Genomic DNA, 24270 nt, shown 5'->3' with positions numbered 1-24270 from the left:
AGGGGACTTCCCTGGCAGTCCAGTGTTTGGGACTCTGTGCTTCCACTGCAGGGGGACGGGTTTGATCCCTGGTCAGGGAACGAAGATCCCACATGCCACGTGGCAAAGCCAACAAAAACAAAAACAAAAACAAATACTCAACTCAAGGCTTGTTTTAGTTGTCTATTAATAATTCAATAAGAAATGAGGGCCTGTGCGATATTCATAATCAGCATTTTAGGGTTTATTAGGGGAAAGACCCTTAGCATGGTATTTAAATTTTTGACATTAATTTTCCTTCTAAATTGTTTCACTCTTCTCTTTTCATTTCTTTAGAGGAAGTTTTCATATAGAATGAAAAATTTGATTATATATTTATATAGTTTTAAATAAAATCATTGTAGAAGAATTTTTACGATTAAAAATTAGGGTGAGATGGGAGATTATCACATGATATAGGTGACCGGTATGTGTAGATCCTCAGGGTCTAGCTTGAGTGGTGACAGCCATAAGTAGGAGAGGAAGCAAGCTGGATCCTTGGATCCTTATATAAGGAAGGAGAGCACAGGAAGCCTCCCAGGGGTATACAGATGTCCCTGGGGCCCCACAGTAGACTGTCGTGGGATCCCCTGACATCACCGACTATATGTCTAGGGAGAGGGAGATGTAATAGCCAAAGGTAACTAGGATACTGTATTCCCATCCTTAGAAAAAAAGATTTCTAAAGGACGAAGTTAATTTCAGGAGAGAGATGATCAATTTGCACAAAACAAGTTGATTTTCAGGGGCTCAGTGGACAGTCAAGAAGGAAAAGCAAATCAGAAACGCAGGAGAAAGCCAGTGCTACTGGAGAAAGCTATGGCAATAAATAATATCTTTAAAGAGAGAGAGTGTGATACTAAAGAAAGCCATGAACATAAAAGGAAATTTAAGGGGAAAAATAAAAAGAGTTAAAAGTGAGATGAGAATTGAGCTTTGAAATAAGACTGCATTTATATAGTAGGAAAAGAAGTGGAACCAAGGAGAAAGAAAAGAACCGGAGAAGACTATCAGTACCCTAGAGGTCAGAGACATTTTAGGAGGAAGGAGGTGTTCCATGAATCAATGATGCAGAGAGATAAAGTGTAACCCATGGAGTAGCACTTGGGAGACAATTTGATGATTTACAAAGATCAATTTCAGTGGAGAAGTGGGGTCAGAATCAGAAGACTAGAGAGATGAGGGAATGTTTTTGTAAACGTAGATTTTTTTGTTTATGTTTTGACATGTTCAGTATTGAAAAGAAGGTAAAAGAAAGGATGTAGCTTAAATCAGGAAACAGACTGATGACTGATGATTTAAGTCTTTACAGAGGTGATAGTGATCATTTAATTGACCGTAGTTTTGGAATGCATGGGAGGTGTCAATATAAGGAGTTTATATGACAAGATTAGCTCTGGAGAGGGGGAGAATCTTCTCTTCCCCTGAGATAGGAGAGTAGGGAGAAAGATGGGGTGTAACCAAGAGGAGAGACTCCAGTGTGTATCAAATGATTTTATTTACTTATTTTTTTAATAAACATTTTTGGAGTGTGCACTATATAAAGTACCAAGATCCCTTGGAAAATATGATGATGAACAAGACCTAGACAATGCTCTCAAAGTAGTTTTACATGGAAGATAAGACAAGTACAAAAATAACTCTAGAGATTGAGAACACAAGCTATGAAGTTAAATATAAATTTTTCTACACCTCAGTTTCTTCCTCCATAAAATGGGAATAATGAGAGTACCAGCCATGTTTCAAGCATCCCATTCTCTTTTTGCTTACATTTCCTAGTGTTCTAATAGACGTATTTCACCTAATGGAGACATTCAGCCCATGAATCGAGCACTGTTTCATTCTCCATCATTGCCTTCATGTTCTCATTTCCTTTTTTAGCCAGGATAAATTTACTGGCCCATCATTTTAATCACTCTCTTATCCCTCCATCCAATCCATCAAGACACTTGTTCCTCTCTCCTTGAGATACACATGGCTGGAAAACCCTAACCCTGATGAAACCTTACTATTTGCTTTCTTCCCATCTTTTGGGTCCCCTTGTCAATGGTGGACAGTTACACAGAGTCATACAATATGAGTTCAGGAAACACATCAAGACCAAGGCATACTTAGGCTCTGCATGTTCTCAGCGTCTACATGGAGAGGCATCCCATGTTGAGGAGGGTTTTGTTCTAGTGGAGGCCCCTTCCCCAGTGCTCTTCCTTCATATAGGGCTTTGATGACAGCAACTTTATTAGGAGAGGTACCTTCAGACTGCTTGGGGAACTAAGCGGCCTAGATATCATGCCAGCCAGTTACAGGAGCTGTCCGGGAAAGCCAGCAGCCCTGTACGTCAGGAGGCACCTGGGCACCTTGGGTCCTTTTGGATGCTATAGCCCTCCAGTCATGGAAGGAGTCTAGGCTAGCCTATTGTTCAGGCATCTTAGGATGAACATCTAGGGTCATTTTTGAACAATGCTTCTCCTTCTTACCAATCTATCCCCAAGACCCTTGAGTGCTCATCAGGTGTTTCTGGAATAGGAAGAGAGATTATTTGACTTCCACCCAATCTTTAGAGGCTAAGTGAACTGCATTTGTCACACTCCCTCAAGGATGAACTAGATTGTCAACCACTTCCCCTCCCCACCATTTATTACCAACAAATTCTATAGAAACCTCGAGATTGTTTCTTTGATCCTTTGACATTAAAGTTGGAAAAAGAGAAGAGTGTTTTAATCCTCCATTACCTACCTTCTGCACATTCTATGGTGCATGAGGCTCCAGGGCAGAGGTACACAGAGCTACTACCGCTCACTCAAAGGGCCCCTGCCACCAGTATTCGGATCTGCAGCAAACATTCCTTTGATGCACTCTTACAAAAGCTACCAGCAGGGGTCACAGAGAGCAAGCCCTTCCTTGGCTCTTTTTTTGTCCCTGATCCCAGATCCAAAGGAGAAATGTTTTATGTTGAAGCCCAATTGTGCTGACCTCTTTGGGGAGAGGGGTGGTAGAGGATTGGGCCCCAGCCCCAGCTTCCTCTTGTCTTGAATGGACCCCAGATAAGATATAGGGACCTCTGGCACCTCTTGCAGACCATAGGAGATGTGGGGAGTTTCTATCACTTGGAACAATGGCAGGCAAGCTGATCTTTCGAAGTCTTATTGGGGAGACTACAGGGTGAGGAAGATGAAATGCCTTTGCTCTCTAAAGGCATTTGAGCTCTTCCTCACCGATTTCTTTAGCATGGTTTTCTTCTCCTCTCCCTGGTTCTTGTGCTGACCCAATACTAGTGGTGTTTAATGCCCTGACAACTGTGCTAGCTCCTCCCATTCTGGCAGCTTTCCCAGGGAAATCCCTCTGTAACTAAAAGGACCCTGAAATTTGTATAATATTTAGATCTCATTTATTTTCTTGTAAGAAATCTTAAAGGAAAAATTTCAGGTAAAATACCTGTGTTTTGTGGGCTGATAACTTTAAAAAGGAGGCCTTTTAGTAGACAGTTGGAAGAGCCAGTTGGATTCCATTGTGATGCAATCAGCAATGTTGGAGTTACCATGGCGCTGATGTGAGTATATCTGGAAGAGATACATGGGTACTGACCATCAGTTCAAGTTTCATTTGGAAATGTTTTGTTGAGAGAGTACCTGTTTTCCTGGAAGGAAAATCGTCTCTACTTTTATCCAAAGCAAGACAATCAGAGGAGAGTTCCCTGAAAAGGTGATGTTTGGGCTGAGGCTTGAGAGTTGCCTGGGTGCAAAGACCCTCAGACAAGAGTATACCGGCCTTTTTTGAGACACAGCCAGGAATGTGTTTGCAATGAGAGAGCAAGGAGCAGGGTAGAAAGGGGTGAGGTCAAGAGGTGATGGTGGGCCAGATCACTTAGGGACTTTTCGGACATTCGGAGGATTCTAAGTGGGGTGGAATAGGGGCGCCTGAAGTTTGAGGACAGGGGAAAGTGAGAGAGAATATTTGAACGGTGGAAATTAGGGGAGCTTAAGAGGATTAGGAAACAGTAATAAGGGAGCACTTGAAATTGGGTTAATGAGATAGTTTGCTTTGGTTATTTTTTTGTTTTCTTATTTGTACACATATATTTTCTGTCCTAAATCATAACTATTACATTTGCTCTACACAGTTCAAGTTGAAAGTGGAGTGTACATGGTGAGATTTATTTTTCACATTGTTTTCAATATGTTTTTTTCTTTTCACACACACACACTGTATTTTATTTTTATAAGGGATAAATAAACTGACACCAAGCATTGTAAATGGATGACCACAACAAAAGCAACGATTGCAATTACCCAACACGAAACTCACTCATACTATGTCATAATATTGACATTCAGTCCAGTAATCCTCCACTGTAACAACTCCTTTACTTTGCAGTGGAAATTGATTTGTATATTTTTTGCCTCTGAGTCCTTGTGGGATTTCTTTTTTTTTAAATTCAAACAGAAAGTCACAAAAATAAAATCATCCTCATAAGTTGACTCAGTCCCACCTAATTAATTTTTTTTTCATCTTGATCTTTTGTTAGCACTTTTATGAATTCATCAGTTTTCCATTAGTGTTCCGAACATGCTTATTCATTCAGTTCAGCAGTATAGTCAGTTACCAGAAACCTGTACTTGTCAGAGTCTTTTCCATGAATTTCTTGAAGATGAAACCCTTTTATAGGAACATTTTTGCAAAAGCATCAGAGTACACCCAGAACTGTCTGTAAATGACAAAAGACTTGAAAATGACCACGGTTAAAGATTGGATGAAAGTTCATAATAATGCAATTGACAAGGAAATTTTGTTATTTCTGAGATATACATTTTAAAGTAATAACTAGAATTAGGACTTATAACATTAGACCAGAAGATATAAGATTTCTGGAAATTTCATGTAATGTCGGAAACCTTTATATTAACATCTTTCCATACAAATAACCCAAAGAAAGTTTAGTATTAGTTGTTTTTTGTTTGTTTGTTTGTTTGTTTATACTGCAGGTTCTTATTAGTCATCAGTTTTATACACATCAGTGCATACATGTCAATCCCAATCGCCCAATTCAGCACACCACCACCCACACCCCACCGCGGTTTTCCCCCCTTGGTGTCCATACGCTTGTTCTCTACATCTCTGTTTCAACTTCTGCCCTGCAAACCGGTTCATCTGTACCATTTCTCTAGATTCCACATACATGCGTTAATATACGATATTTGGTTTTCTCTTTCTGACTTACTTCACTCTGTATGACAGTCTCTAGATCCATCCACGTCTCAACAAATGACCCAATTTCGTTCCTTTTTATGGCTGAGTAATATTCTATTGTATATATGTACCACCACTTCTTTATCCATTTGTCTGTCGATGGGCATTGAGGTTGCTTCCGTGACCTGGCTATTGTAAATAGTGCTGCAATAAACATTGGGGTGCATGTATTTTTTCAATTATGGTTTTCTCTGTGTATATGCCCAGTAGTGGGATTGCTGGATCATATGGTAATTCTATTTTTAGCTTCTTAAGGAACCTCTATACTCTTCTCCATAGTGGCTCTATCTATTTCCATTCCCACCAACAGTGCAAGAGGGTTCCCTTTTCTCCACACCCTCTCCAGCATTTGTTGTTTGTAGATTTTCTAATGATGCCTATTCTAACTGGTGTGAGGTGATACCTCATTGTAGTTTTGATTTGCATTTCTCTAATAATTAGTGATATTGAGCAGCTTTTCATGCTGATGCATCTCTTTTTCCTAACTTTAATGAGAATGTTACTTTTGTTTCACTGTTAAGAATGATCCTTGCTATTTTTTACCTTGAAATTCTTTATCTTACAAAAAAAAGTTTCTCTTGATGCTTTGCAAGTAAGAATTTTAAAATCATGAATGGATTTTCCATTTCATCAAATGCTTGTTTGGTACCTATAAGATGATGATATTTTTCATTTACTTTGTTAATATTCTGAATTATATCATTAAATTTTCCAACGTTCAATCATACTTGCATTCTATTTGGTCATGATGTATTATTCTTTTACTATCTTGCTGCATTTCATTGGATAACATTCCATTTTATGCTTTCCTCTATGCTTATAAACAAAAATGGCCTGTAGCTTTACTTTTTATTGTCCTTTTTTCGTTTGGCTATCAGAGAGCAGAATAGCCTCATCTGAATAGCTTTCCAACTTTTTCTATACTCTGAAGCAATTTGCACAATAAGAGTTAACTGTTTCTTGAAAGTTTTCTAGATTCACATGCAAAATGATGTGTCTCCTGGACTTTCAGGGGTCATACTTTGAACCAGCTTCTTATACTGGGGTGTTATTCAAGCTTTCTGGTGTTTCTTGCATCCATTTTGGATATGTTTCCTCTCCAGAAATTTATTCTTTTCTCTTATCTTTTGAAAATGTTGCTGTCAAGTTTCTCCTAAGATTCTCTTTCGAGATTTTAAAAATTCTTTTGTGCACTATTTCATTCCTAGTGGTTTATTTTCCCCTTCTTTCTTATGCTCAGTTATGCCCATGGTGTATTGCTATCATTAATTTCTTCCAAGAATATTTTTGGTCATCAGTGTTCTGTCTTGTATGTGTTTTCTTTTGTTCATTTTGTCTTTATTCTTTGTTATTTTTTTACTCCTACCCCTTCTTTCTCTTCTTCTATTTTATAGTTTCTTCAATTGAATGTTTAGTTCATATATTTTCAATCACCCTTCTTTTTCCTTTTGGTACAATGAAAGATATCATTCTATTTTAATGCTTTTCACCCTAAACTATCATTTTAAATTTATTTAAATAATTTAAATAAATTTTAAAAAATTTATTTCATAGAAATTTGTGAAAATCATCATAACTTGAAGAATTATGACAATGAGTCATTCTGATGGCTGTGTAACCAGTACCTGGGTTCAGAACAGAATATTCACATTATTCTAGAGACTTCCTCACAGCCCCACTCACAACCTCTCTCTTTCAAAAAGGTAACCACTACTCTGACTTCTAACAGAGATTACGTTGGTACCAAAATATATCATCATCTTATAGGTACCTTTTTATCTTTATCTAAATGGAAGCATAGAATAGGTATCCTTTTGAGTCCGGATAATTTTGCTCAGTATTATGTTTATAGAATTATTCTTTTATTTTCATGTAGTTTTTGTTGACCTCATTCCTGTATTGTATTCCATTGTATGAATATTCTACAATGTACTTATCCATTCTAATGTTGACTGGCATTTGAGTTGTTTCCAGTGTTTGACTACTGAAATCATGTTGTTCTGAACATTCTTGGACTTGACTTTCATTGCACAGACATACACATATCCTAGGCATGAATCATAGCACATGGGTAAGTTCAATTTTAGTGGATACTGTCCAAATAGGTTTTCAAAGTGAATGTAATGATTTCCGTTCTCCTTACTAGAGTACAAGAATTTCCATTGTTCACAACAACACCATTTCTTGTATTGTCAAACTTATGAAATTTTAGCCTTTATTTGAATATGCAATTAAAGTCCATGGTGGTGTTTTCTTTGTAGTTCCCTTGTAACTATTTCCAACCATCAGTTTTCAACCTGTCTCTATTCTTTTTCTTCTTAGGTTTTGCTTTCAATTCTGCCCTGAAGACACTGCATTTGGGATACCCAGCCAGGGCTGGGTGATTCACTAGATCTCAAGAGGACAGAGCCAAGTGTCAACCAAGGACATCACAGACTTGCAGGCTCAGCCGGCATCAGTCCTGAGCAAGGCTTCTGCCCAGCGTGGAGTCCCCTGGAGAATCAGCAAGCCTAAGAAATATTATCAACTCATTGCATTAAAGTCTACTGCAGGCTCCTGCTGATATACTCCAACCCATTTTTGAAAAAGTAGTGTTTTCCAGCATCCTCACCTGCCCAGAACATACATCAGAACTTGGGAGGTTCCTGCTTATTAATGAAAGCTATGAAGTCTAAGTCCAACTGGGCCCAGAACCCAAGTTGTAGAATAATGGTATTTCATCCAACCAAAGAAGAGTTTAATGATTTCGATAAATACATTGCTTATATGGAATCCCAAGGTGCACACCGAGCAGGCGTGGCGAAGATCATTCCACCCAAGGACTGGAAAGCCAGACAGACCTATGATGATATCAATGACATCTTAATAGCCGCTCCCCTCCAGCAGGTGATTTCTGGGCAGGCAGGTGTGTTTACTCAATACCACAAAAAGAAAAAAGCCATGACCGTGGGTGAGTACCACCACTTAGCAAATAGTGAAAAATACCGGACTCCAGCACACTTTGATTTTAAGGACCTGGAGCGAAAATATTGGAAAACACGCCTCTATGATTCACCAGTATATGGTGCGGACGTGAGTGGCTCCTTATTCGATCAAAACACGGAGCAGTGGAACCTTGGACACCTGGGAACCATTCAGGACCTGCTGGAGCAGGAGTGCGGAGTGGTCATCGAAGGCGTCAACACCCCCTACCTGTACTTCGGCATGTGGAAGACCGCCTTCGCCTGGCACACGGAGGACATGGACCTTTACAGCATCAACTACCTGCACTTCGGGGAGCCCAAGACGTGGTACGCGGTGCCCCCGGAGCACGGCCGGCGCCTGGAACGCCTGGCCAGGGAGCTGTTCCCGGGCAGCGCGCGGGGCTGTGAGGCCTTCCTGCGGCACAAGGTGGCTCTCATCTCGCCCACGGTCCTCAAGGACAACGGCATCCCCTTCGATCGGGTCACTCAGGAGGCTGGAGAGTTCATCGTGACCTTTCCCTATGGCTACCACTCTGGCTTCAACCACGGCTTCAACTGCGCGGAAGCAATCAATTTCGCCTGCCCGCGCTGGATCGATTACGGCAAAGTGGCCTCGCAGTGCAGCTGCGGGGAGGCCCGGGTCGCCTTCTCCATGGACGCCTTCGTGCGCATCCTGCAACCGGAGCGCTACGAGCTGTGGAAACGCGGGCAGGAGCGGACCGTGCTGGACCACACGCAGCCCACGGCGCCGGACAGCCAGGTCCTGAACGCCTGGAGGGAGGTCCGCGCGCCCGGGGGAGCCGCTCTCGGCCAGAGGCACCACCTGCCCCGCCGCGCTCTGCGCCCCCGTAGGGCTGTAGCCGCGGGCGGTGGGACCCGCCACCGAGTCCCTGTGCGTGCTGTGTGCCGGCGCCCCTCGCCGGCCCGGGGTTCTTGCTCTGCCGCCCAGTTCGGGGCTGCGGCCACCAGCACCTCCGGGGAGCCCGGCCCGACCCAGCCGCCGACCCCAGGTCCATCCGCCCCGGATCGCCACCCAGCTGGAAGATGTGGCCCTCGCCGTCGTCCTTGGGAACAGGGCGCTCAGGAGCCAGCTGCTCCCCCCAGGGCTAAGAGGAGGCTTTCGTTACACACAGCTCTGGACCCAGAGGCTCAGCCCCTGCCTGTGGATGCACCCTCGCCGGACAGCGCCGCCCCGCTCAGCCCTGGGCTCCGGCATCCCGCCACGGCTTCTGGCTGTGGTTGTGGCCCCGTCCCCTAAGCCCAGGGGATGCCTTTCTACCCCACTGCTCCTGCGTGGGGATCCTTTGAGACTGGTCATATTTACATTTCAGAGCTTTGGGTATTTGCAGGTCACTAGTCTTGCGTGAGAGTGCCTCCTGTGCTGCCGCTGGACGTGCTGGGTCCGTGGTGTTTACCAAATTCTCCAAAGTTTGTTCTTCCTTCCAGACCCTGGAATCTTTGGACACTGCTAACTCCTGTGTCACAAACTGAGGTTTCATGCACTGGACACTCTAGTGTCTCTGGGAACTAGATCCTGCTGAGGTCGCCAGAGCCCAATCTACCTCACACTCCCATCCTGTGGGCCAGCTCTGGATGCTGCTGAACTTGTAAAGAACCCTGGGCTTTGATTACCCTCCAGTCTCTCTCCTTTTCCTCTTCCCCCTTCTCTTCCCACTTTTCTTGCCAAATTAGGTCCTTTTGACCAATTAGGTCAGTAGAGACTAAGATAATAATTGATAATCTTTCTGAGTCTTTGATGTATTGAAAATGTGTTCTCTGCCAGTATGGTAACTAGAATGTTAAAATCTGAGTTTATTAAATATATTAAAGGTAACCAGAATGTTAAAATCTGACTTTATTTTTTGTGTTGTTCAGTCAGTCAACTGAGAGGTGGTCGTTTTTTCTGCACTTTTCATTATAATTATATCAAAAGATTTCAAGCAAATCTTATTTTTATGAGCTTGTTGCCTTGTGTGATGTTGGTGAGTGAGTTTGGGGTTGATTGTTGGGTTCCAGCTGGCGGGCTCGGTTGGGGGGTTTGGTTTGCAGTCCGATCTGAAGGATGACTTGGTGGGAATCACCTGGCACTTGGCTGATCCAAGTTGCTAGGAGAGATGAGCAAACATAGGACAAAAAGTGCCAGCCTGTGAAAATCTTCTCTGCAAGTCACCACTGCCTTCTCAATGCTGTATGTATATTTCACATGGTTAAGTCATTGATACATCCCAATAAACAAATCCACAAATAAAGGAACAAGACAATTTCAAGTGGGCATATGTTCTCTGGAGAGATTAAAGGGGATGGGATGATAGTGCAGAATGGGCAGTGTGGTTCCGGTGGGCAGGGGATACTTCATAGAGCAGCAGACCTTTCTGAGTCCCAAATGACAAGAAGGAAGGTCCAGAGCTGACTTCCACTTGGATGAAACAGCAAGTGTAACAGCCCTAACATAGAGCTTGGTGTTATTGTGTGGACAGAGAGGAAGCTCATTTGTGTCTGGGGCACTGAGAAGGGAGAGGCAGGGTCCAGGGTATGTAGGACCTTGTAGCTCATGTTAAATATTTGAGTTTTTTTCAACTTGAAATGAGAAGGCATTGGAAGTTGAAAACAGCACTTGACATGATATAATTTGCATAGTTAACTAATCACCTTAATTGTTCTGTGGACCCCTTGGGGGCAGGAGAAGCAGTTAGAACATCTAAGTAATGCAGGTGAGAATTGAAGGTTACTGACTTAGGCCATAGTGTTGAAGATGCACAGAAGTGGCCAAACTCAGAATCAATTTTGGAAATTGAACATGATAGTTTGGGTGCAGAAGGGAACATTTCAGAGCATCAAACCACGTCTCTCTTCCCTCCAGCTCTCCCCTACAGAAGTTCAGTAAGAATCTGGAATTTGAAGCACCATGTAAGACTACAGGCAGGACTAATGAAAAAGTAAGGCTTCTTTGAAGTTCTGATTGAGGAGTAGCAAAAGCCCACGTGTCATCCCTATCACCATGCAGCTAGGCAACTGTGTGGTAGTATATTCTGTGGGAAACTGAAGCTGAGAGACTGAACTCAGGATCCTCAGTGGAGGATGGCAGTGAGATGCTTGACTGGAAAGATGATTAAGCCCTGTATTGAGACGGTGGAACCACGTGATGGAAGCAGACTGGAATTACTGGGAAGGCAGCAGCCCTGGAGAGCAACTGGACCATAGTAGATCTCATATGAGCAAGGAGTAAACTTTCATGTGATAAGGAACTGAGATCTTGAGGGCTTTTGGTCCTTTCATTTAGGTCAGTTGTGGATATGGCAGTGCAGAGAAATAAGGGAACTCTGAAAAGTCTCTATGAAGACTGTAGCCTGGCTCATATTACTCTTTTCAATTTTAGAAACTGAAATTTTCCTTGTTATATTTCAGGGATATCACAATCTCTTCCCAGCAGATACACGCTCCAAATACCCTAGGCTAACAAAATTGGGGGTTTTGAAGGCCAAGAAACAAAAATAAATTTCAGAAAATATTTCTTCCACTACACTCCTTATGTTTTCACTCACTTTTATACTTGAAACAAAATTTCCTTTGCCCAATAAAGAGAAGCAATGTTAGAAATACAGTTTAGTTTTACCAGTATACTGGTTCCTAAATTAGTCTTCTTGACCTAAGTAGGCATTTCTCAAAAGAAGATATACAAATGGCCAACAGGCCCATGAAAAGATGCTCAACATCGCTAATTATTAAAGAAATGGAAATCAAAACCACAGAGGGGTATCACCTCACACCTGTCAGAATGGCCATCATCAAAAAGTGTACAAATAATAAATGCTGGAGAGGGTGTGGATGAAAGGGAACCCTCTTACATTTCGGTAGGAATGCAAATTGGTTCAGTCACTATGGAAAACTGTATGGAGGTTGCTTATAAAAACGTAAAAATAGAGCTACCATATGATCCAACAATCCCATTCCTAGGCGTATATCCAGAAAGATACGAAAACTCTAATTCGAAAAGATACATGCACCCCAGTGTTCATAGCAGCCCTTTTTACAATAGCCAAGACATGGAAACACACCAAGTGCCCATCAACAGATGATTAGTTTAAGAAGAAGTGGTATATACATATCGTGGAATATTACTCAGCCACAAAAGTATGAAATATTGTCACTTGCAGCAGCATAGAAGGACCTAGAGAATATCATACTAAGTGAAGTAAGTAAGACAGAAAAAGACAAATAGATCACTTACATGTGTAATCTAAAAAACAATACAGGTGAATCTATATACAAAACAGAAACAAAGTCACAGACATAGAAAACAAACTTGTGGTTAGCTAAGGGGAAAGGGAGCAGGGGAGGGATAAATTAGGGGTATGGTATTAACAGATACACACTACTGTACAGAAAACAGATAAGCAACAAGGATTTACACAGAAAAACAAAACAACAAAAACAAAACAAAAAAAACCACAAGGATTTGCTATATAGCACAGGAGAACAGTGTTCAATATCTTGAAATAACCTATTATGAAAAATAATCTGAAAACATATGTATATAACAATCACTGTTCTGTACACCTGCAACTAACACAGTATTGCAAATCAACTATACTTCCATTAAAAAAAAATTAGTCTTCTTGAAAGGATCAGGAGCTGGGGGTGGTGATGAAGGGGGTTCATAATGAATTTTATTGAAAATTCTATTTTATTTCAAGTCAACCGGCACACTCATTTAGATACTCACAATCTGGACCACTCTTCTCAGGAAAAGATACCCAGATCCAGCTCTTCTTCCATGGTCAGTAAGTTGTTGCTATACTTATTCTTGGAAAGGCAAGGGACATTGACAATGACAATTACATAAAGGCAAGGATAGAGCCACCTTTGTTCTCACTGCCACGATCTCTCTTAGGCCTCTCTCCACTCCTGAGAAATAACAATCACAAGTCCAGTGTATATTCACACAGTTTGTAGACAAAGGCTACGAAATTGAAAGTAGTATGTCGTGTGGTTTAAACAACATACCCCCACTATCACCTTTTAAAAAAGTCAATATTACAGTTACAAGATCTAAAGACTTTCTTGTATATAGTTCTTAGTCTGTTCAACAAAGTCCACTAGATCTGTGTAATTTATTTTATTTTATTCGTTCTGCTGCTGATGGACAATAGGGTTATTTGCAAATCTTTGTTATTTCAAACTATGCTTTACAGAACAGCTTTGTATATAGGATTCCTGGGTTGTATTTATGTTCACTTTTAACTTTTTAGGAAAAGCCAGCTTGCCCTCCAATTTCCAGCTCTATTGGCAGTGTGGGAGAGTTCTGGATTCTCCCTATCTTGACCCACTTTTTTATATTGTCAGACCTAATCAAAATGGGCAGAGAACAGCTTCTCTGATTGCTAGTGATCCTGCACATCTTCTTGTATTTATTGGCCATTTGGATTTCCTCTTTTCTGAATTACCTATTCTAAAGCTCTGCCTACTTTTTTTGGTTTGACTATTTTTTGTTGTTGTTATGTAGAAGTTATGTGATATTCAGGATACTAATTCATTGTCTATTTCATGTATGGTGACAAACTTCTCCTAGACTGTAATTTCTTTTAATTTTTTACGTCATTGTATGAGTCAGGGTTCTTCAGAGTAATAGAACCGATAGGAGATATGTGTATAGCTCTTATTAGAGGAACTCATTCATCTGGCTATGGAGGCTGAGGAATCCCACGATCTGTCAGCTGGGCCGTCTGCAAGATGGAGAACAGGGAATATGGTTGAGTCTGGGTTCGAATGCCTGGGAACCAGGAGCGCCCATATCAGATGTCCCAAAGCAAGAGAAGATGGATGTGTCTGCTCAGGCAGAGAGAGTAAATTCACCCCTACTCTGCTCTTTTGTTGAATTTGGGCTCTCAGTGGTTTGGGTGATCCCACCTGCAGTGGTGAAGGCGCTCTTTACTCAGTCTACTGTTGCAAGTGCTAATCTCTTCCCGGAAGAGCCATGCAGAACACACAGAAGTGATGCTTTACCAACTATCTGGGCATCTCTTAGCCCAGTCTACATGTGAAATTAACCATCACAGTCATTAGTTTGGAATCATTTAAATATATCAGACGTTCCCATCATGGTGCTTTTGGTTCTCTAAGCCATTGTTCAACCCTGAGTTCATAAAAACATTCCTCAATATTTTGTCTTAAAATTCTGTGTTTTATCCATCTGTAATGCACCTCAAATTTATTTATGTAAGTGGTATGAGGTCAAGCTCCAATCCCACCCCCACCCCCAAAATAGTGCCAATGCCACTACCACATATTGAATAGCCCATCCTTCCCCATTGGTTTGGTACGCTACCTCCATCATAGGCACACTCCCACATATCCATGTGTCTGTGTCTGGCCTCTCTATTCTGTACGTAGATATATTTGTCCATTGCAGCTCCAATATCACAGTTCGGTAGACGAGAAGTCACCCCTCTTTGTTCTTCTTTTAAGGAATCATCTTGGAGATTCTTGCTTGAATACTTCCCTACTTACAAGATCTGTCACCTTGAGCAAGTTTCCTAATATCTCCTTGATGCGGTTTCCTCATATGAGGAATAGGGTTCGTAGGATTTCCCTTATAGGGTCATTATGAAGATTAGGCGTAAATAAATTATTCTATGCAGAGTGCATTGAACAGTGTCTGGCATTAGATAGTCACCATATATTAGCTGTTTTTAATAATATTTGTTCTGTTAGAGGTACAGAGAAACTTCTGTGGATCAAAAAAAAATGAAAAAGAGAGGGAAAAGACAAATCAAAGAGTCAGAACAGATATCGTGTTACTCATACCCAGTAAAGAACTAATAAGCAGAACATATAACTACTACCAAGACAGACAACCCAGCAGAAAAATGGACACAGTACTTGATGAGGCACTTCCTGAAGGAGCACCTCCAATCAGCCAATAATCATCAGAAAAATTGGTTCACCCCTATTAGGAACCAAGTAAATGCAAATCATTATGAGGTATCCCCATGCCCTCACCTGATCGGCTAAAACTAAAAAGGCAGAAAATCACCAAAGATTTGCAAAAGTGAAGGGCGATGAGCACCCTTGCATGCAGCTAGTGCGTAAACTGGTAAAATGTGTTGAAAACATTTGGCAAGTTGAAGCTTACATATTCTATGGCCAGTATACACGTCAGAGAATTTTCAGAGCAACGCTGTTTGTAAGAGGCCAAAAGTGGAAACAACCCAAAGCCCCATCAACAGTAGAAAGTTTATATGGTTGAATACTTTACAGCCCTGAAACAGAAAAGTCCAGCTGCATGCAACGGCGTAAATGATGAAAAAATACACCAAAAATACACTAAAGTACATAAATACAGTTGTGTTTCTTCACGGTTATATAAAGTTTTCAAAAATGGACAGAGTTTTAATTTTATAATGTATACCAAATTTACTATGTGAATAGTTAGGATAAGGTCAGTGTAGGAGGCAGAAGGGGCTGTAATCTGGGAAAAAGAGCACAAGTCAGGCAGCCAGGTGCCTGGCAATGTTGCATTTCTTGACCTGGGTAGTGGTTCCACTTCTGTTTACTCTATAGTTATTTGTTGAACTGTACATATATGCTCTACAGATGTCTGTGAACACTTTATATTTCATACTTTAAAATATTTTTAAAAGTGCTCTAAAAAATTAAGTCACATAGTGGTTCATAGAATCATTTGGTTTGTAGTGTGTTGTATTGTAGACTGTTTCCAAAACTCAGATTATGTTTCTAATTTTTTTCATTCTAATATTGTTTATTGATGCCTTCTCCTGTTTGCTTATTATTTACAATATTATATTTAGTAATACGTAAGTTTTTGGACAGTTTTAGACTTACAAAACATTGAGCACGTGGATCAGGGAGTATTGACCCGACCCCACTCACATGTCCCCCTATTAGTAACATATTACTTCCCATGGTATATTGATTACAATGAATGAACCAATGTCAATATGTTATTGTCTACTAAAGGCTATCATTGGTTCAGATTTCCTCACCTTTTACCCAACGTCCTTTTTCTGTTCCAAGATCTCATCTAAAATATCAATTTACATTTAGTTTTCATGTCTCCTTAGGTTTCTCTTGGCTGTAACAGATTCTCAGACTTTCCTCGTTTTTGACCAAAAGTTTGTATAGAAACCTGACAGTTTGGGGGAATACTGGTCAGGTATATTGTAGGATGCCCCTCTAGTGGAATTTGACGCTTTTCTTATGATTATCTTGGGTTTCTGTATTTTTTTGGAGGAAGATTACAGAGGGAATTTTATCACATTTTAATCATATCATATCAAGGACATATACTATCAAAGTAATTTATGACTTTTTTTTTTTTGGCCACGTCCCGCAGTTTGTGGGATCTTATTTCCCTAGCCAGGGATCGAACCTGGGCCCTAGGCAGTGAAAGTGCGGAGTCCTAACCACTGGACTGCCAGGGAATTCCCAGTTTATGACTCTTGATGTTGACCTGGTTAAAATGGTGTTTGGCAGGGTCCTCCTCTATAAAATCATTACCCCTCCCCGACTCCCAACTCCACTTGCCACTCTGCACCTGCTTCCCACGCTAGGGGAGCACTCCCTTCCTTTAGCAGGGAGGACTATATAATTTATTAACCACTTCTGTCTTTATTTTTTAAGTAACAGACTTCTATTTTAATAATCATTTATATTTTTGTATATGGCTCTTTTCCATTTTGTTTTTTGAATTGTTCTATCATTTTTATATTTATTTTCTTTCAAATAATTCTGAGGTATTCTGGTTTAGGTTTTACTAACTACTTGCTACAACATAAAAATCAATAGGTTTTTAGCAATTATATGGATATTTTTGTAGATGTTATGTGGATTTCATTTTTTAATAAATATGTTTGTGTTCAGTTTTTTGATTATTGACTTTCACTTTTATTTCATGATTGAAATAAAAGATTCATCAAGATGGTACTCAATATGTTGATTCTATGGAATTTTTATTGAGATTTATTATGCGGTCTTACAGTGGTAAATTTTTGTAAATGTTTTATATGTGTTGAAAAGCATTTTGCTATGTGGTTGCTGCAGGTAATATAATCAAAGTTGTTAAATTTATTGTTTAAACTTTTATAACATTATTAATTTTCTTCTCTCCTTGTCTATCAGTTTCTGGGAGAACGGTGTTTGAAAAAAAAAAACCTCCCACCATGACTGCAAATATGTCAGTTTTACCTTATAATTCTCAGTCTTTGTGTTCTATGTCTCAGTGCTATGTGTCTAGGTGCGTAAAGTGCATCATTGTAATCTTTCCCATGAGTGTTTCTTTTTGATAACCATAAGCTGTCCTTCTTTTACCTTATAAATACATTCGATATTAATTGCTGCTAGACCAGGTTTCTTTTGTTTAATATTTGCTTGGTTTGACTTTCCCAATCCTTTCCTTTTCAACCTCTTAGTTCACTGTAAGATTGGTTTAAAAAATCAAAAGGGCGCAGACAAAGTGGGCTGACCAACCAGAGCAAATACCTTTGATTGGTACTGATCAAATTATACCTTCGCCCAGGTAGAAAGCCAGAGCCATCAGGACATGGGTCTGCATTTGGAGGCCAGCTGCCCAGAGAACACTGTCTCTCTCTCTGGGTCCTTGAATATCTCCAAGTGGAATCAGGATTTTGTTGGTAGAAGGTAGGTCACTTTATTTCTGTAATTTGTGCTTATGAGCAAAAGAGTTATTTTCCTACCAGAAGTTTTAAAAAATGACACTATGCATATATAGAGAGAGCGAGAGAGAGGGAACTATACATTGGGATATCCTTTCCTTGAGTTTTAATTTTTAAACTATTTTCCAACTTTAAGTTAATTTTTTCTTAATATTTTCTTGGTAAAAATCACAAAGACTTTCAGGAAAAAGCACCTCATTGAGTGAACTGCGATCTAATGAGAATGAGAGGGTTTCTAGAACTGAGTAAGGAGTGTGTCAATTGGAAGGGACTTGAAAATTATGTGGGATCAAATTAGAGATTTTGATGGATATGAGGGTATTCGAATTGGGGTGGTACTGATTGAATTGAAATTGCTGTGGGACATATATAGTCAGACTTTGAGCACAGCCTGTTTCATTCAGAGGCTGAATCCTTCAAGGAAACCATTTTCTGGGTCCTAGTGTATCATCATTTGGAATTAAGATTTTAGACTAGCAGAAGGCAAGCACTTTTTTGGCCTTTTTTTTTTTTTTTTTTTTTTTAAAGCATAAAGATGAAAAGGATGACATTTTGTATCAGAAAGCAACTTTTTTTCCCTGGTAAATATTTCATTTATTTATGCATTTAAAGTACAAGCATTGCATGCATATCATTTTTAGATTTCTTCATTGGGGCCATGTATTTCTGTTATTAAAGGGATTAAAACCATTTTACTCTTTCACTTTATAATTGACTGTTAACTGGTGTATGGGATCTATAGATTTTGTATGCTAATCAGTGTCTAGAAACTTCGTTGAACCCTATATTTCTTTTTTAATTTTTAACATCTTTATTGGAGTATAAGCGCTTTACAATGGTGTGTTAGTTTCTGCTTTATAACAAAGTGAATCAGTTATACATATACATATGTCCCCATATCTATTCCCTCTTGCATCTCCCTCCCTCCCACCCTCCCTATCCCACCCCTCTAGGTGGTCACAAAGCACCGAGCTGATCTCCCTGTGCAATGTGGCTGCTTCCCAGTAGCTATCTATTTTACATTTGGTAGTGTATCTATATATGTCCATGCCACTCTCTCACTTTGTCCCAGCTTACCCTTCCCCCTCCCCGTATCCTCAAGTCCATTCTCTAGTAGGTCTGCATCTTTATTCCCATCTTGCCCCTAGGTTCTTCATGACCATTTTATTTTATTTTATTTTTTTAGATTCCATATATATGTGTTAGCATACGCTATTTGTTTTTCTCTTTCTGACTTACTTCACTCTGTATGACAGTCTCTAGGTCCATCCACCTCACTACAAATAACTCAGTTTCGTTCCTTTTTATGGCTGCGTAATATTCCACTGTATATATGTGCCACATCTTCTTTATCCATTCATGTGTTGATGGACACTTAGGTTGCTTCCGTGTCCTGGCTATTGTAAATAGTGCTGCTATGAACATTGTGGTACATGTCTCTTTTTGAATTATGGCTTCCTCAGGGTATATGCCCAGTAGTGGGATTGCTGGGTCGTATGGTAGTTCTATTTCTAGTTTTTTAAGGAACCTCCATACTGTTTTCCAAAGTGGCTGTATCAATTTACATTCCTACCAACAGTGCAAGAGGGTTCCCTTTTCTCCACACCCTCTCCAGCATTTATTGTTTGTAGATTTTTTGATGATGGCCATTCTGACCGGTGTGAGATGATATCTCATTGTAGTTTTGATTTGCATTTCTCTAATGATTAACGATGTTGAGCATTCTTTCATGTGTCTGTTAGTAATCTGTATATCTTCTTTGAAGAAATGTCTATTTAGGTCTTCTGCCCATTTTTGGATTGGGTTTTTTGTTTTTTTAATGTTGAGCTGCATGAGGTGCTTGTAAATTTTGGAGATTAATCCTCTGTCAGTTGCTTCATTTGCAAATATTTTCTCCCGTTCTGAGTGAACCCTATATTTCTAATAATTTGTCTATCGATGCAAATTAATGATTATATTTTAATTAGAATGTTTCAAGTATTTACACATTAAGGGTAATGCTTGTTAAGGATGTGTACATTTGTGTTCTGTACTTTTCTCCTGTTTTGTTTACATAGGCACTCTTTCTATAAGGGTAGATTTATATCTGTGTTCCCTATTTTATTATAACATGATTTGCTTGTACTTTACTCTCTTTTCTCTTATGCTTATGTTTTTACACTTTTAATGGTCTACAAATTGCATTTTGTTTTCAGTCATCATTTCTATCGGGTGTTAATTTTTCTTTTGTAATTGTTTCAGCTTATATCATTGTTTTCCTTTCCCTAATTTTTCTTTTGGGTTAAGCATCCAATTTCTTGAGTTGAGTGCTTAACTCCTTAAGTTTCAAGCTTGCTTAATGTCCTTATACTTCAGTTAGATAGTCCTCTTTTTCTGTCTTATGATTTGCCCTAATTCTTTATTTTTAAATTTCAGCTTTATTGCTGTATAATTGACTTAGAAAATTGTAAAATATTCAGTGAACTTTGTGGTGATTTGATAAACATTGTGAAAGAATTCCCCCCATCCAGCTAATTAACACAGTTACTTCATATATTTACTTTTTTTGGTAAGAACATTTAAATCCTACTCTTCTAGAAAATTTCAACTATACATCACAGTGTTATCAACTATAATCACCATGGTTAACATTCGCTCCTGAGACTTTATTCACTGTGTACCTTTTTACCCTCCCTTCCCTGCCCTCCCCTGCAACCACTTTTCTATGCTGGTTCTGTAAGCTTTACTTTTTTTTTTCTTTTAAGATTCTACATATAAGTGATACCATGCCATATTTGTCTTTCTCTGTCTTATTTCACTGGGCATAATACCCTCCACGACCATCCATGTTGTTGCAAATGACAAAATTTCATTCTTTTTATGGCTGAGTAATATTCCATTGTATATATGTACCACATCTCCTGTAACCATTCAACCATCGCTGGACATGTTCGTTGTTTCCATATATTATCCATTGTGAATAATACCTCAGAGAATGAGGGAGGGCAGATATCTCCTTCATATTCTGTTTTTATTTCCTTTGGATATATACCCAGAAGTGAGACTGCAGCATCATATGTTGCTTATACTTAAAAGTTTTGAGGAACTGCCATACTGTTTTCCATACTATGCACCATAGCTGCACCAGTTCACATGCCTACCAAAAGAGTGTACTTTTTGCCCTTAAATTCAAACTTTGAAATTAAGATTGCTATACAATTTTCTTTAACTTGGTGTTAAATCAGTTTGTTTTGTCATCCACTTATTTTCAATATTTTGTACTTTCTGTAGGTTTGGCTTGGAAACTTCCATGGAGAGACTTTCTGCTACAGTGAGGTGAGAAGCCACGCATGCACTCAAGCCTGGGAATCTGGCGAGGCCTCAGGCACTTATATCCCTAACAGAGGAAACTCACAGAGCTGCAGGCTGAGGCAGGACTTGGCTCAGAGAGCCCTCTCCTCTGGGAAATAGTCTATTTTCTTTGGCTCCAAAATGCTGACAAGAGCGGAGTCCTTCTGGTGGATTGACAAGCCTGGAGAAGATACCACCTCGTTTGTTTAAAAGTTCAAGTCTGAGTTCCTGCCTCTCAGATATATCTAAACTTCTTTAAAAATAAAGAAAGTATAGGGAAGGTGTTACTCCCCAGCATTCTCAGGTATCCAAAGCATACCTAAGAAGCTGGGAGTCCATTGCTTATTCTATTGCCGCCATGCAGTCTAAGCACTTTGGTAGCCAGAACCCAAGTTGGAAGATTAGGACCTTCCACGCAACCATGGAAGAATTTGAAGATTTCAACAAATATATTGTTTACCTGGAGTCACAAGGTGCACACCGAGCTGGCCTTGCCAAGGTAATTCCACCGAAAGGATGGAAAGCCAGACAGACGTACGATGATATCGATGACATCTTAATAGCCGCTCCCCTCCAGCAGGTGACCACTGGGAAGGCAGGTGTGTTTACTCAAAACCACAAAAAGAAGAAAGTCATGACCATGAGCGAGTATCGCCGCTTAACAAACAGTGAAAAACACCAGACTCCATTCTACTCTGATTTTGAGGATCTGGAGCGAAAATATTGGAAAACACGCCTCTATGATTCACCAGTATATGGTGCGGACGTGAGTGGCTCCTTATTCGATCAAAACACGGAGCAGTGGAACCTTGGACACCTGGGAACCATTCAGGACCTGCTGGAGCAGGAGTGCGGAGTGGTCATCGAAGGCGTCAACACCCCCTACCTGTACTTCGGCATGTGGAAGACCGCCTTCGCCTGGCACACGGAGGACATGGACCTTTACAGCATCAACTACCTGCACTTCGGGGAGCCCAAGACGTGGTACGCGGTGCCCCCGGAGCACGGCCGGCGCCTGGAACGCCTGGCCAGGGAGCTGTTCCCGGGCAGCGCGCGGGGCTGTGAGGCCTTCCTGCGGCACAAGGTGGCTCTCATCTCGCCCACGGTCCTCAAGGACAACGGCATCCCCTTCGATCGGGTCACTCAGGAGGCTGGAGAGTTCATCGTGACCTTTCCCTACGGCTACCACTCTGGCTTCAACCACGGCTTCAACTGCGCGGAAGCCATCAATTTCGCCTGCCCGCGCTGGATCGATTACGGCAAAGTGGCCTCGCAGTGCAGCTGCGGGGAGGCCCGGGTCGCCTTCTCCATGGACGCCTTCGTGCGCATCCTGCAACCGGAGCGCTACGAGCTGTGGAAACGCGGGCAGGACCGGACCGTGCTGGACCACACGCAGCCCACGGCGCCGGACAGCCAGGTCCTGAACGCCTGGAGGGAGGTCCGCGCGTCCCGGGGAGCCGCTCTCGGCCAGAGGCACCACCTGCCCCGCCGCGCTCTGCGCCCCCGTAGGGCTGTAGCCGCGGGAGGTGGGACCCGCCACCGAGTCCCTGTGCGTGCTGTGTCCCGGCGCCCCTCGCCGGCCCGGGGTTCTTGCTCTGCCGCCCAGTTCAGGGATGCGGCCACCAGCACCTCCGGGGAGCCCGGCCCGACCCAGCCGCCGACCCCAGGTCCATCCGCCCCGGATCGCCACCCAGCTGGAAGATGTGGCCCTCGCCGTCGTCCTTGGGAACAGGGCGCTCAGGAGCCAGCTGCTCCCCCCAGGGCTAAGAGGAGGCTTTCGTTACACACAGCTCTGGACCCAGAGGCTCAGCCCCTGCCTGTGGATGCACCCTCGCCGGACAGCGCCGCCCCGCTCAGCCCTGGGCTCCGGCATCCCGCCACGGCTTCTGGCTGTGGTTGTGGCCCCGTCCCCTAAGCCCAGGGGATGCCTTTCTACCCCACTGCTCCTGCGTGGGGATCCTTTGAGACTGGTCATATTTACATTTCAGAGCTTTGGGTATTTGCAGGTCACTAGTCTTGCGTGAGAGTGCCTCCTGTGCTGCCGCTGGACGTGCTGGGTCCGTGGTGTTTACCAAATTCTCCAAAGTTTGTTCTTCCTTCCAGACCCTGGAATCTTTGGACACTGCTAACTCCTGTGTCACAAACTGAGGTTTCATGCACTGGACACTCTAGTGGCTCTGGGAAGTAGATCCTGCTGAGGTCACCAGAGCCCAATCTACCTCACACTCCCATCCTGTGGGCCAGCTCTGGATGCTGCTGAACTTGTAAAGAACCCTGGGCTTTGATTACCCTCCAGTCTCTCTCCTTTTCCTCTTCCCCCTTCCCTTCCCGCTTTTCTTGCCAAACTAGGCCTTTTTGACTAATTAGGTCAGTAGAGACTCAGATAATAACTGATAATCTTTCTGAGTCTTTGATGTACTGATAATGTGTACTCTGCCAGTATGGTAACTAGAATGTTAAAATCTGAGTTTATTAAATATATTAAAGGTAACCAGAATGTTAAAATCTGACTTTATTTTTTCTGTTGTTCAGTCAGTCAACTGAGAGGTGGTCGTTTTTTCTGCACTTTTCTTAATAATTATATCAAAACGTTTCAAGCAAAACTTATTTTTCTGAGTTTGTTGCCTTGTGTGATGTTGGTGAGTGAGTTTGGGGTTGATTGTTGGGTTCCAGCTGGCTGGCTGGGTTGGGGGATTTGGTTTGCAGTCACATCTGAAGGATGACTTGGTGGGAATCACCTGACACTTGGCTGATCCAAGTTGCTAGGAGGGATGAGCAAACATAGGACAAAAGGTGCCAGCATGTGAAAAACTTCTCTCCAAGTCTCCACTGCCTTCTCAATGCTGTATGTATATTTCACATGGTTAAGTGGTTGACACATCCCAATAAACCAATCAACAAATAAAGGAACAACACAATTTCAAGTGGGCATATGTTCTGTGAAGAGATTAAAGGGGATGGGATGATAGTGCAGAATGGGCAGTGTGGTTCCGGTGGGCAGGGAATACTTCATAGAGCAGCAG

General features: G+C 41.4%; 2 protein-coding genes across 2 annotated transcripts; both read left to right on the top strand.

Annotated features, from left to right (window-relative positions):
* Positions 1 to 7917: 7917 nt before the first annotated feature.
* On the top strand, positions 7918 to 9483 carry LOC118899488 (lysine-specific demethylase 4D-like). Its single transcript, XM_036861276.1, has one exon. It carries the CDS (start codon positions 7918 to 7920, stop codon positions 9481 to 9483), a length of 1566 nt encoding a protein of 521 aa, XP_036717171.1.
* A 12119-nt stretch (positions 9484 to 21602) lies between these two features.
* Positions 21603 to 23162, top strand: LOC118899487 (lysine-specific demethylase 4D-like). Its single transcript, XM_036861275.1, has one exon. The coding sequence runs from the start codon at positions 21606 to 21608 to the stop codon at positions 23160 to 23162; it is 1557 nt and encodes a 518-aa protein (XP_036717170.1). The 5' UTR covers positions 21603 to 21605.
* The last annotated feature ends 1108 nt before the right edge of the window (positions 23163 to 24270 follow it).

This window comes from Balaenoptera musculus, chromosome 8 (assembly GCF_009873245.2).
Source record: "Balaenoptera musculus isolate JJ_BM4_2016_0621 chromosome 8, mBalMus1.pri.v3, whole genome shotgun sequence".
NCBI lineage: Eukaryota > Metazoa > Chordata > Mammalia > Artiodactyla > Balaenopteridae > Balaenoptera > Balaenoptera musculus.
This window is presented reverse-complemented; position numbering and strand designations above follow the sequence as displayed.